Here is a 14,935-nt window from a genome sequence, read left to right as displayed (position 1 = left end):
TTGAAGAGAGAAGAGGGCATGGGATGAGTTGAGAGAAAGGCAGTGGATGGGAGGGTTGTAGAGAGCAGGAGGGTTGGGAGGGTTGAGAAGGTTGAGGAGAGAAAAGGAGAGGGTGGGAGGGTTTAGGGGAGAAGAGGAGGGGATGGGGTTGAGGAGAGAAAAGGAGGGAATGGGAGGGTTGAGCGAAAGGGGGGCATAGAATTGAGCAGAGAAATGGATGGGATGTGGGGTTTGAAGACAAAAAAGGAGGGGATGGGATGGTTGAGGAGAGAAGAGAATGGCATGGGAGTTTTGAGGCGAGAAAGGGAGGGGATGGAAGGGTTGTGAGAAGAGGAGGGAATTAGATGGTTGAGGAGAGAAGAGGGTATGGAATGAGTTGAGTGAAAGGGAGGGGATAGAATTCAGGAGAGAAAGGGAGGGTTGAGTGTGTTGAGGAGAGAGGAGGAGGGGATGGGAGGGTTCCAGAGAGAAAGGGAGGGGTTGGGAGGGTTTAGGAGAGAAGGGGGGATGGGGAGTTGAGGTGAGAAGAGGACGCGATAGGATGGTTGAAGAGAAAAAGAGGGGATGGGATGAGTTGAGTGAAAGGGAGGGGATGGAAAAGTTGAGAGAAAGGGGTATCAGAGGCTTGTGAGCTGGAGGAGCTGGAGGGGATGGGAGGGTTGAGAGAAGAGGAGGGGATGGGAGTGTTGAGGGGAGAAAGGGAGGGAATGGGAGCGTTGAGGAGGGGATGGGAGGGTTGACGAGGGGATGGGAGGGTTGACGAGGGGATGGGAGGGTTGAGGGGAGAAAGAGAGAATGGGAGATAAGAGGAGGGGAAGGGAGGAGTTGAAGGGGAAGCGAGAGGGTTGAGGAGAGAAGGGGGAAGGGAAGGGGAGGGATGGAATCATTGAGGGGAGAAGGGTGATGAGAGGATTAAGACAGAGGGGAGCAGTCTGTGACGGGAGTGTTTGACTGTCCACCATCCACGCCCAGCTCTGCCCGCCCCGGAGAATGCTGTTGGACCTGTGGGTCCGGTTCCCCGCCCTGGTAATAAACGGTCGCCTCGGAGAGCGGGCGTCAGAGCAGCGACTCCATGCCTCAGTGACGCGGGCACGGTGTTGCTGCTCTCTCGGCGCATGGGATCGCTCAGCACCCGAGCCAAGCGCACCTCACCCAGCGAGGATACGGCCAGCGTTCCCAGAGACCGGAGATGGCAGAACCGGCAATCCCCTCCGCCTCCGTCTGCACCTTCCTCCTGCTCGCATGGCTGACAGGTGAGAGACCACTGAGGGAGCTGCACCATGTCGGGCGGGGGGGGGGGACGGGACTGAGGGAGCTGCACCCTGTCGTGCAGGGTGGGGGATGAGACTGGGGAGCGCCGCACTGTTGGAGGAACAGTACTGAGGGAGCTGCACACTGTCGGAAGGACCGGTCTGAGGGAGCGCCGTACTGTTGGAGGGAGAGTACTGAGTGTGCTGCACACGGTTGGTGGGACGGGACTGGCGGAGCGCCACAGTGTCAGGGGGACGGGACTGAGGGAGCTGCACGCAGTCAGGGGGACGGGACTGGGGAGCACCGCACTGTCAGGGGGACGGGACTGGGGAGCACCGCACTGTCAGGGGGACGGGACTGCGGAGCGCCGCACTGTCAGGGGGACGGGACTGGGGAGCACCGCACTGTCAGGGGGACGGGACTGAGGGAGCACCGCACTGTCAGGGGGACGGGACTGAGGGAGCTGCACACGCAGTCAGGGGGACGGGACTGGGGAGCACCGCACTGTCAGGGGGACGGGACTGAGGCAGCTGCACACGCAGTCAGGAGGACGGGACTGCGGAGCGCCGCACTGTCAGGGGGACGGGACTGGGGAGCACCGCACTGTCAGGGGGACGGGACTGGGGAGCACCGCACTGTCAGGGGGACGGGACTGAGGCAGCTGCACACGCAGTCAGGAGGACGGGACTGCGGAGCGCCGCACTGTCAGGGGGACGGGACTGGGGAGCACCGCACTGTCAGGGGGACGGGACTGGGGAGCACCGCACTGTCAGGGGGACGGGACTGAGGCAGCTGCACACGCAGTCAGGAGGACGGGACTGCGGAGCGCCGCACTGTCAGGGGGACGGGACTGGGGAGCACCGCACTGTCAGGGGGACGGGACTGAGGGAGCTGCACACGCAGTCAGGGGGACGGGACTGAGGGAGCTGCACGCAGTCAGGGGGACGGGACTGGGGAGCACCGCACTGTCAGGGGGACGGGACTGAGGGAGCTGGACACGGTCGGGGGACGGGATTGGGTCAGCTCCATGTTATCAGGAGAGCAAAGCAGAGATCTCTCAACATTTCTCCTGACAGGCCGTTTGTCAGAAGAGAAAGAAAAGCAAAAAAAATGGTGGAGAGGGCGGCAAGAGGGACAAAGAGACAAACGGCAGGCGGGGGGGAGAGAAACAGAGAGCGAGATAACGACAGGCAGAGAAGGGTTAGAAAAGGATTTAGATAGGAAAAGAGAGCAGGGGTGAGTTTGAAGAGAGAGAGAGAGAGATGGGGAAGAGAAAAAAACGGGGAGATGCTGGGAGGGAGAGAGAGAGAAAGGAGAGAGAGATATGAGAATCTTCACACAATACTGGGGGAGATGATGGGAGGGAGAGAGAGAAAAAGAGACAGAGAATCTTGACACAATACTGGGGGAGATGGTGGGAGGGAAAGAGAGAGAGAATCTTCACAAAATATGGGGGAGATAGTGGGCGGGACAGAGAGAAAGAGAGACAGAGAGAGAATCATACATACTGCGGGAGATAGTGGGATGGACAGAGAGAGAGAATCTTGACACAATACTGGGGGAGATGGTGGGAGGGAGAGAGAGAGAATCTTCACACAATACTGGGGGAGATGGTGGGAGGGAGAGAGAGAGAGAATCTTCACACAATACTGGGGGAGATGGTGGGAGGGAGAGAGAGAGAGAGAATTTCCACACAATACTGGGGGAGATGGTGGGAGGGAGAGAGAGAGAAAGGAGTGAGGGAGAGTATCTTCACACAATACTGGGGGAGATGGTGGGAGGGAGAGAGAGAGAATCTTCACACAATACTGGGGCAGATGGTGGGAGGGAGGGAGAGAGAGTGAATCTTCACACAATACTGGGGGAGATGGTGGGGGAAAAAGAGAGAGAGAGAGAGAATTTTCACACAATACTGGGGGAGATGGTGGGAGAGAGAGAGCGAGAGAATCTTCACACAATACTGGAGGAGATGGTGGGAGGGAGAGAGAGAGAAAGGAGTGAGTGAGAGTATCTTCACACAATACTGGGAGAGATGGAGGGAGAGAGAGAGAATCTTCACAGAATACTGGGGGAGATGGTGGGAGGAAGAGAGAGAGAGAATCTGCACACAATGGGGGAGATGTTGGGAGGGAGAGAGAGAATCTTGACACAATACTAGGGGACATGATGGGTGGGAGAGGGAGAGAAAGGAGAGAGGGAGAGTATCTTCACACAATACTGGGGGAGATGGTGGGAGTGAGAGAGAGAGAGAATCTTCACATAATACTGGGGGAGATGGTGTGAGGGAGAGAGAGAGAGAGAATCTTCGCACAATACTGGGGGAGATGCTGGGAGGGAGAGAGAGAATCTTCACACAATACTGGAGGAGATGGTGGGAGGGAGAGATAGAGAGATTCTTAACACAGTACTGGGGGAGATGGGAGTGAGAGAGAGAATCTTCACACAATACTGGAGGAGATGGTGGGAGGGAGAGAGAGAGAGAATCTTCACACAATGCTGGAGGGGATGGAGGGAGGGAGAGAGAGACAGAGAGAATCTTCACACAATACTGGTGGTGATGGTGGGAGGGAGAGAGAGAGAGAATCTTCACACAATACTGCGGTAGATGGTGGGAGGGAGAGAGAGAGAGAATCTTCACACAATACTGGGGGAGATGGTGGGAGGGAGAGAGAGAGAATCTTCACACAATACTGTGAAGATTTTCACTCTCTCTCCCACCAACTCCCCCAGTATTGTGTGAAGAATCTCTCTCTCTCTCTCTCTCCCTCCCATCATCACCCCCAGTATTGTGTGAAGATTCTCTCTCTCTTTCTCTCTGTCTCTCCCTCCCACCATCACACTGGGGGTGATGGTGGGAGGGAGAGACAGAGAGAAAGAGAGAGAGAATCTTCACACAATACTGGGGGAGTTGGTGGGAGAGAGAGTGAATCATCTACACAATACTGGGGGAGATGGTGGGGGAAAGAGAGAGAAAGGACAGAGGGAGAGTATCTTCACACAATACTGGGGGAGATGGAGGACAAGAGAGAGATTCTTCACACAATACTGGGGGAGTTGGTGGGAGAGAGAATGAATCATCTACACAATACTGGGGGAGATGGTGGGGGAAAGAGAGAGAAAGGACAGAGGGAGAGTATCTTCACACAATACTGGGGGAGATGGAGGGCGAGAGAGAGAATCTTCACACAATACTGGGGGAGATGGTGGGAGGGAGAGAGTGAGAGAATCTTCACACAATAATGGTGGAGATGTTGGGAGGGAGAGAGAGAGAGAATCTTCACACAATACTGGGGGAGATGGTGGGAGGGAGAGAGAGAAAGAGAGAGAGAGAGAATCTTCACACAATACTGGGGGAGATGGTGGGAGAAAGAGAGAAAGAGAATCTTCAAACAATACTGGGGGAGATGGTGGGAGAGAGAGTGAATCATCTACACAATACTGGGGGAGATGGAGGGCAAGAGAGAGAATCTTCACACAATACTGGGGGAGATGGTGGGAGGAAGAGAGAGAGAGAATCTTGACACAACACTGGGGGACATGGTGGGTGGGAGAGGGAGAGAAAGGAGAGAGGGAGAGGATCTTCACACACTACTGGAGTAGATAGTGGGAGGGTGTGAGAAAGAGAATCTTCACACAATACAGGGGCAGATGGTGGGAGGGAGAGAGAAAGAGAATGTTCACACAATACTCGGGGAGATGGTGGGAGGGAGAAAGAGACAGAATCTTCACAGAATACTGGGGGTGATGATGGGGGGGAGAGAGAGAGAGAGATTCTTCACACAATACTGGGGGAGTTGGTGGGAGAGAGAGTGAATCATCTACACAATACTGGGGGAGATGGTGGGGGAAAGAGAGAGAAAGGACAGAGGGAGAGTATCTTCACACAATACTGGAGGAGATGGAGGGCGAGAGAGAGAATCTTCACACAATACTGGGGGAGATGGTGGGAGGGAGAGAGTGAGAGAATCTTCACACAATAATGGTGGAGATGTTGGGAGGGAGAGAGAGAGAGAGAATCTTCACACAATACTGGGGGAGATGGTGGGAGGGAGAGAGAGAAAGAGAGAGAGAGAGAATCTTCACACAATACTGGGGGAGATGGTGGGAGAAAGAGAGAAAGAGAATCTTCAAACAATACTGGGGGAGATGGTGGGAGAGAGAGTGAATCATCTACATAATACTGGGGGAGATGGTGGGGGAAAGAGAGAGAAAGGACAGAGGGAGAGTATCTTCACACAATACTGGGGGAGATGGAGGGCGAGAGAGAGAATCTTCACACAATACTGGGGGAGATGGTGGGAGGAAGAGAGAGAGAGAATCTTGACACAACACTGGGGACATGGTGGGTGGGAGAGGGAGAGAAAGGAGAGAGGGAGAGGATCTTCACACACTACTGGAGTAGATAGTGGGAGGGTGTGAGAAAGAGAATCTTCACACAATACAGGGGCAGATGGTGGGAGGGAGAGAGAAAGAGAATGTTCACACAATACTCGGGGAGATGGTGGGAGGGAGAAAGAGACAGAATCTTCACAGAATACTGGGGGAGATGGTGGGAGGGAGAGAGAAAGAGAGTGAGAGAATCTTCACACAATACTGGGGGAGATGGTGGGAGGGAGAGAGAGAGAAAGGAGAGAGGGAGAGTATCGTCACACAATACTGGGGGAGATGGTGGGAGGGAGGGAGAGAGAGTGAATCTTCACACAATACTGGGGGAGATGGTGGGGGAAAAAGAGAGAGAGAGAGAGAATTTTCACACAATACTGGGGGAGATGGTGGGAGAGAGAGAGCGAGAGAATCTTCACACAATACTGGAGGAGATGGTGGGAGGGAGAGAGAGAGAAAGGAGTGAGGGAGAGTATCTTCACACAATACTGGGAGAGATGGAGGGAGAGAGAGAGAATCTTCACAGAATACTGGGGGAGATGGTGGGAGGAAGAGAGAGAGAGAATCTTGACACAACACTGGGGGACATGGTGGGTGGGAGAGGGAGAGAAAGGAGAGAGGGAGAGGATCTTCACACACTACTGGAGTAGATAGTGGGAGGGTGTGAGAAAGAGAATCTTCACACAATACAGGGGCAGATGGTGGGAGGGAGAGAGAAAGAGAATGTTCACACAATACTCGGGGAGATGGTGGGAGGGAGAAAGAGACAGAATCTTCACAGAATACTGGAGGTGATGATGGGGGGGAGAGAGAGAGAGAGAGAGATTCTTCACATAATACTGGGGGAGTTGGTGGGAGAGAGAGTGAATCATCTACACAATACTGTGGGAGATGGTGGGGGAAAGAGAGAGAAAGGACAGAGGGAGAGTATCTTCACACAATACTGGGGGAGATGGAGGACAAGAGAGAGATTCTTCACACAATACTGGGGGAGTTGGTGGGAGAGAGAATGAATCATCTACACAATACTGGGGGAGATGGTGGGGGAAAGAGAGAGAAAGGACAGAGGGAGAGTATCTTCACACAATACTGGGGGAGATGGAGGGCGAGAGAGAGAATCTTCACACAATACTGGGGGAGATGGTGGGAGGGAGAGAGTGAGAGAATCTTCACACAATAATGGTGGAGATGTTGGGAGGGAGAGAGAGAGAGAGAATCTTCACACAATACTGGGGGAGATGGTGGGAGGGAGAGAGAGAAAGAGAGAGAGAGAGAATCTTCACACAATACTGGTGGAGATGGTGGGAGAAAGAGAGAAAGAGAATCTTCAAACAATACTGGGGGAGATGGTGGGAGAGAGAGTGAATCATCTACACAATACTGGGGGAGATGGTGGGGGAAAGAGAGAGAAAGGACAGAGGGAGAGTATCTTCACACAATACTGGGGGAGATGGAGGGCGAGAGAGAGAATCTTCACACAATACTGGGGGAGATGGTGGGAGGAAGAGAGAGAGAGAATCTTGACACAACACTGGGGGACATGGTGGGTGGGAGAGGGAGAGAAAGGAGAGAGGGAGAGGATCTTCACACACTACTGGAGTAGATAGTGGGAGGGTGTGAGAAAGAGAATCTTCACACAATACAGGGGCAGATGGTGGGAGGGAGAGAGAAAGAGAATGTTCACACAATACTCGGGGAGATGGTGGGAGGGAGAAAGAGACAGAATCTTCACAGAATACTGGGGGAGATGGTGGGAGGGAGAGAGAAAGAGAGTGAGAGAATCTTCACACAATACTGGGGGAGATGGTGGGAGGGAGAGAGAGAGAATCTTCACACAATACTGGGGGAGATGTTGGGAGGGAGAGAGAGAATCTTCACACAATACTGGAGGAGATGTTGGGAGGGAGAGAGAGAGAGAGAATCTTCACACAATACTGGAGGAGATGTTGGGAGGGAGAGAGAGTGAGAGAATCTTCGCACAATACTGGAGTAGATGGTGGGAGGGTGTGAGAAAGAGAATCTTCACACAATACTGGGGGAGATGGTGTGAGGGAGAGAAAGAGAAAGGAGAGAGGGAGAGTATCAGCACACAATACTGGGGGAGATGGAGGGAGAGAGAGAGAGAATCTTCGCACGATACTGGAGGAGATGGTGGGAGCGAGAGAGAGAGAGAGAATCTTCACAGAATACTGGAGGAGATGGTGGGAGGGAGAGAGAGAAAGAGAGAGAGAATCTTCAGACAATACTGTCGGAGATGGTGGGAGGGAGAGAGAGACAGAATCTTCAAACAATACTGAGGGTGATGGTGGTAGGGAGAGAGAGAATCTTCACACAATACTGGGGGAGATGGTGGGAGAGAGAGAGAGAGAATCTTCACACAATACTGGGGGAGATGTTGGGAGGGAGAGAGAGAGAAGGGAGAGAGAGGCAGAATCTTCACACAATACTGGGGAAGATGGTGGGAGGGAGAGAGAAAGAGAATCTTCACACAATACTGGGAGAGATGGTGGGGAGAGAGAGAATCTTCACACAATACTGGGGGTGATGGTGGTAGAGAGAGAGAGAGAATCTTCACACAATACTGGGGGAGATGGTGGGAGGGAGAGAGAGAGAGAGAGAATCTTCACACAATACTGGGGGTGATGGTGGGAGGGAGAGAGTGAGAGAATCTTCACACAATACTGGAGTAGATGGTGGGAGAGTGTGAGAAAGAGAATCTTCACACAATACAGGGGCAGATGGTGGGAGGGAGAGAGAAAGAGAATGTTCACACAATACTCGGGGAGATGGTGGGAGGGAGAAAGAGACAGAATCTTCACAGAATACTGGGGGAGATGGTGGGAGGGAGAGAGAAAGAGAGTGAGAGAATCTTCACACAATACTGGGGGAGATGGTGGGAGGGAGAGAGAGAGAAAGGAGAGAGGGAGAGTATCGTCACACAATACTGGGGGAGATGGAGGGAGAGAGAGAGAGAATCTTCGCACGATACTGGAGGAGATGGTGGGAGCGAGAGAGAGAAAGAGAGAGAGAATCTTCAGACAATACTGGCGGAGATGGTGGGAGGGAGAGAGAGAGAGAGAATCTTCACACAATACTGGGGGACATGGTGGGAGGGAGAGAGAGAAAGAGAGAGAGAGAGAAAGAATCTTCACACAATACTGGGGGAGATGGTGGGAGAAAGAGAGAAAGAGAATCTTCAAACAATACTGGGGGAGATGGTGGGAGAGAGAGTGAATCATCTACACAATACTGGGGGAGATGGTGGGGGAAAGAGAGAGAAAGGACAGAGGGAGAGTATCTTCACACAATACTGGGGGAGATGGAGGGCGAGAGAGAGAATCTTCACACAATACTGGGGGAGATGGTGGGAGGAAGAGAGAGAGAGAATCTTGACACAACACTGGGGGACATGGTGGGTGGGATAGGGAGAGAAAGGAGAGAGGGAGAGGATCTTCACACACTACTGGGGGAGATGGTGGGAGGGAGAGGGAGAGAGAGAATCTTCACACACTACTGGGGGTGATGGTGGGAGGGAGAGAGTGAGAGAATCTTCACACAATACTGGAGTAGATAGTGGGAGGGTGTGAGAAAGAGAATCTTAACACAATACAGGGGCAGATGGTGAGAGGGAGAGAGAAAGAGAATGTTCACACAATACTCGGGGAAATGGTGGGAGGGAGAAAGAGACAGAATCTTCACAGAATACTGGGGGAGATGGTGTGAGGGAGAGAGAAAGAGAATCAGAGAATCTTCACACAATACTGGGGGAGATGGTGTGAGGGAGAGAAAGAGAAAGGAGAGAGGGAGAGTATCAGCACACAATACTGGGGGAGATGGAGGGAGAGAGAGAGAGAATCTTCGCACGATACTGGAGGAGATGGTGGGAGCGAGAGAGAGAGAGAGAATCTTCACAGAATACTGGAGGAGATGGTGGGAGGGAGTGAGAGAAAGAGAGAGAGAATCTTCAGACAATACTGTCGGAGATGGTGGGAGGGAGAGAGAGACAGAATCTTCAAACAATACTGAGGGTGATGGTGGTAGGGAGAGAGAGAGAATCTTCACACAATACTGGGGGAGATGGTGGGAGAGAGAGAGAGAGAATCTTCACACAATACTGGGGGAGATGTTGGGAGGGAGAGAGAGAGAAGGGAGAGAGAGGCAGAATCTTCACACAATACTGGGGAAGATGGTGGGAGGGAGAGAGAAAGAGAATCTTCACACAATACTGGGGGAGATGGTGGGGAGAGAGAGAATCTTCACACAATACTGGGGGTGATGGTGGTAGAGAGAGAGAATCTTCACACAATACTGGGGGTGATGGTGGGAGGGAGAGAGTGAGAGAATCTTCACACAATACTGGAGTAGATGGTGGGAGAGTGTGAGAAAGAGAATCTTCACACAATACAGGGGCAGATGGTGGGAGGGAGAGAGAAAGAGAATGTTCACACAATACTCGGGGAGATGGTGGGAGGGAGAAAGAGACAGAATCTTCACAGAATACTGGGGGAGATGGTGGGAGGGAGAGAGAAAGAGAGTGAGAGAATCTTCACACAATACTGGGGGAGACGTTGGGAGGGAGAGAGAGAGAAAGGAGAGAGGGAGAGTATCGTCACACAATACTGGGGGAGATGGAGGGAGAGAGAGAGAGAGAATCTTCGCACGATACTGGAGGAGATGGTGGGAGCGAGAGAGAGAAAGAGAGAGAGAATCATCAGACAATACTGGCGGAGATGGTGGGAGGGAGAGAGAGAGAGAGAATGTTCACACAATACTGGGGGAGATGGTGGGAGGGAGAGAGAGAAAGAGAGAGAGAGAGAAAGAATCTTCACACAATACTGGGGGAGATGGTGGGAGAAAGAGATAAAGAGAATCTTCAAACAATACTGGGGGAGATGGTGGGAGAGAGAGTGAATCATCTACACAATACTGGGGGAGATGGTGGGGGAAAGAGAGAGAAAGGACAGAGGGAGAGTATCTTCACACAATACTGGGGGAGATGGAGGGCGAGAGAGAGAATCTTCACACAATACTGGGGGAGATGGTGGGAGGAAGAGAGAGAGAGAATCTTGACACAACACTGGGGGACATGGTGGGTGGGAGAGGGAGAGAAAGGAGAGAGGGAGAGGATCTTCACACACTACTGGGGGAGATGGTGGGAGGGAGAGGGAGAGAGAGAATCTTCACACACTACTGGGGGTGATGGTGGGAGGGAGAGAGTGAGAGAATCTTCACACAATACTGGAGTAGATAATGGGAGGGTGTGAGAAAGAGAATCTTCACACAATACAGGGGCAGATGGTGGGAGGGAGAGAGAAAGAGAATGTTCACACAATACTCGGGGAAATGGTGGGAGGGAGAAAGAGACAGAATCTTCACAGAATACTGGGGGAGATGGTGGGAGGGAGAGAGAAAGAGAGTGAGAGAATCTTCACACAATACTGGGGGAGATGGTGGGAGGGAGAGAGAGAGAAAGGAGAGAGGGAGAGTATCGTCACACAATACTGGGGGAGATGGTGGGAGGGAGAGAGAGAGAGAATCTTCACAGAATACTGGGGGAGATGGTGGGAGGGAGAGAGAGAGAATCTTCACACAATACTGGGGGAGATGTTGGGAGGGAGAGAGAGAATCTTCACACAATACTGGAGGAGATGGTGGGAGGGAGAGAGAGAGAGAGAATCTTCACACAATACTGCGGGTGATGGTGGGAGGGAGAGAGTGAGAGAATCTTCACACAATACTGGAGTAGATGGTGGGAGGGTGTGAGAAAGAGAATCTTCACACAATACTGGGGGAGATGGTGTGAGGGAGAGAAAGAGAAAGGAGAGAGGGAGAGTATCAGCACACAATACTGGGGGAGATGGAGGGAGAGAGAGAGAGAATCTTCGCACGATACTGGAGGAGATGGTGGGAGCGAGAGAGAGAGAGAGAATCTTCACAGAATACTGGAGCAGATGGTGGGAGGGAGAGAGAGAAAGAGAGAGAGAATCTTCAGACAATACTGTCGGAGATGGTGGGAGGGAGAGAGAGACAGAATCTTCAAACAATACTGAGGGTGATGGTGGTAGGGAGAGAGAGAGAATCTTCACACAATACTGGGGGAGATGGTGGGAGAGAGAGAGAGAGAATCTTCACACAATACTGGGGGAGATGTTGGGAGGGAGAGAGAGAGAAGGGAGAGAGCGGCAGAATCTTCACACAATACTGGGGAAGATGGTGGGAGGGAGAGAGAAAGAGAATCTTCACACAATACTGGGGGAGATGGTGGGAGAGAGAGAGAATCTTCACACAATACTGGGGGTGATGGTGGTAGAGAGAGAGAAAGAATCTTCACAAAATACTGGGGGAGATGGTGGGAGGGAGAGAGAGAGAGAGAATCTTCACACAATACTGGGGGTGATGGTGGGAGGGAGAGAGTGAGAGAATCTTCACACAATACTGGAGTAGATGGTGGGAGAGTGTGAGAAAGAGAATCTTCACACAATACAGGGGCAGATGGTGGGAGGGAGAGAGAAAGAGAATGTTCACACAATACTCGGGGAGATGGTGGGAGGGAGAAAGAGAGAGAATCTTCACAGAATACTGGGGGAGATGGTGGGAGGGAGAGAGAGAGAAAGGAGAGAGGGAGAGTATCGTCACACAATACTGGGGGAGATGGAGGGAGAGAGAGAGAGAATCTTCGCACGATACTGGAGGAGATGGTGGGAGCGAGAGAGAGAGAGAATCTTCACACAATACTGGAGGAGATGGTGGGAGGGAGAGAGAGAAAGAGAGAGAGAATCTTCAGACAATACTGGCGGAGATGGTGGGCGGGAGAGAGAGACAGAATCTTCAACAATACTGGGTATGATGGTGGTAGGGAGAGAGAGAGAATCTTCACACAATACTGGGGGAGATGGTGGGAGAGAGAGAGAGAATCTTCACACAATACTGGGGGTGATGGTGGGAGGGAGAGAGAGAGAGAGAATCTTCACACAATACTGGGGGTGATGGTGGGAGGGAGAGAGTGAGAGAATCTTCACACAATACTGGAGTAGATGGTGGGAGAGTGTGAGAAAGAGAATCTTCACACAATACAGGGGCAGATGGTGGGAGGGAGAGAGAAAGAGAATGTTCACACAGTACTCGGGGAGATGGTGGGAGGGAGAAAGAGAGAGAATCTTCACAGAATACTGGGGGAGATGGTGGGAGGGAGAGAGAGAGAAAGGAGAGAGGGAGAGTATCAGCACACAATACTGGGGGAGATGGAGGGAGAGAGAGAGAGAATCTTCGCACGATACTGGAGGAGATGGTGGGAGCGAGAGAGAGAGAGAGAATCTTCACACAATACTGGAGGAGATGGTGGGAGGGAGAGAGAGAAAGAGAGAGAGAATCTTCAGACAATACTGGCGGAGATGGTGGGCGGGAGAGAGAGACAGAATCTTCAACAATACTGGGTATGATGGTGGTAGGGAGAGAGAGAGAATCTTCACACAATACTGGGGGAGATGGTGGGAGAGAGAGAGAGAATCTTCACACAATACTGGGGGAGATGTTGGGAGGGAGAGAGAGAGAAGGGAGAGAGAGGCAGAATGCTCACACAATACTGGGGGTGATGGTGGGAGGGAGAGAGAATCTTCACAGAATACTGGGGGAGATGGTGGGAGGGAGAGAGAGAAAGAGAGAGAGAGAGAGAAAGAATCTTCACACAATACTGGGGGAGATGGTGGGGGAAAGAGAGAGAGAGAGAGAATTTTCACACAATACTGGGGGAGATGGTGGGAGAGAGAGAGAGAGAATCTTCAAACACTACTGGGGGAGATGTTGGGAGGGAGAGAGCGAGAATCTTCACACAATACTGGGGGAGATGGTGGGAGGGAGAGAGAGAGAAAGAATCTTCACACAATACTGGTGGAGATGGTGGGAGGGAGAGAGAAAGAGAATCTTCACACAATACTGGGGGAGATGGTGGTAGGGAGAGAGAGAGAATCTTCACACAGTACTGGGGGAGATGGTGGGAGAGAGAGAGAGAGAGAAAATCTTCACACAATACTGGGGCAGATGGTGGGAGGGAGGGAGAGAGAGTGAATCTTCACACAATACTGGGGGAGATGGTTGGGGGAAAGAGAGAGAGAGAGAGAGAATTTTCACACAATACTGGGGGAGATGGTGGGAGAGAGAGAGCGAGAGAATCTTCACACAATACTGGAGGAGATGGTGAGAGGGAGAGAGAGAGAAAGGAGTGAGGGAGAGTATCTTCACACAATATTGGGGGAGATGGAGGGAGAGAGAGAGAATCTTCACAGAATACTGGGGGAGATGGTGGGAGGAAGAGAGAGAGAGAATCTGCACACGATGGGGGAGATGTTGGGAGGGAGAGAGAGAGAGAAAGAATCTTCACACAATACTGGTGGAGATGGTGGGAGGGAGAGAGAAAGAGAATCTTCACACAATACTGGGGGAGATGGTGGTAGGGAGACAGAGAGAATCTTCACACAGTACTGGGGGAGATGGTGGGAGAGAGAGAGAGAGAGAAAATCTTCACACAATACTGGGGCAGATGGTGGGAGGGAGGGAGAGAGAGTGAATCTTCACACAATACTGGGGGAGATGGTGGGGGAAAGAGAGAGAGAGAGAGAGAGAGAATTTTCACACAATACTGGGGGAGATGGTGGGAGAGAGAGAGCGAGAGAATCTTCACACAATACTGGAGGAGATGGTGAGAGGGAGAGAGAGAGAAAGGAGTGAGGGAGAGTATCTTCACACAATATTGGGGGAGATGGAGGGAGAGAGAGAGAATCTTCACAGAATACTGGGGGAGATGGTGGGAGGAAGAGAGAGAGAGAATCTGCACACGATGGGGGAGATGTTGGGAGGGAGAGAGAGAATCTTGACACAATAATAGGGGACATGGTGGGTGGGAGAGGGAGAGAAAGGAGAGAGGGAGAGTATCTTCACACAATACTGCGGGAGATGGTGGGAGTCAGAGAGAGAGAGAGAGAATATTCACATAATACTGGGGGAGATGGTGTGAGGGAGAGAGAGAGAGAATCTTCGCACAATACTGGGGAAGATGGTGGGAGTGAGAGAGAGAATCTTCACACAATACTGGAGGAGATGGTGGGAGGGAGAGATAGAGAGATTCTTAACACAGTACTGGGGGAGATGGGAGTGAGAGAGAGAATCTTCACACAATACTGGAGGAGATGGTGGGAGGGAGAGATAGAGAGATTCTTAACACTACTGGGGGAGATGGGAGTGAGAGAGAGAATCTTCACACAATACTGGAGGAGATGGTGGGAGGGAGAGAGAGAGAGAATCTTCA

The 14,935-nt window shown here is 52.0% G+C and overlaps 1 protein-coding gene across 1 annotated transcript in view; it reads left to right on the top strand.

Annotated features, from left to right (window-relative positions):
- Positions 1-1,030: 1,030 nt before the first annotated feature.
- LOC134343723 (coxsackievirus and adenovirus receptor homolog) overlaps positions 1,031-14,935 on the top strand; it is a 31,956-nt gene continuing 18,051 nt past the window's right edge. The window contains exon 1 of the mRNA XM_063042474.1: positions 1,031-1,253. Within this exon, the coding sequence (XP_062898544.1) occupies positions 1,190-1,253 (64 nt within the window). The 5' untranslated portion in view covers positions 1,031-1,189. The remainder of the gene's footprint in view (positions 1,254-14,935) is intronic.

The sequence above is a fragment of the Mobula hypostoma genome, chromosome 3 (assembly GCF_963921235.1).
Source record: "Mobula hypostoma chromosome 3, sMobHyp1.1, whole genome shotgun sequence".
NCBI lineage: Eukaryota > Metazoa > Chordata > Chondrichthyes > Myliobatiformes > Myliobatidae > Mobula > Mobula hypostoma.
This window is presented reverse-complemented; position numbering and strand designations above follow the sequence as displayed.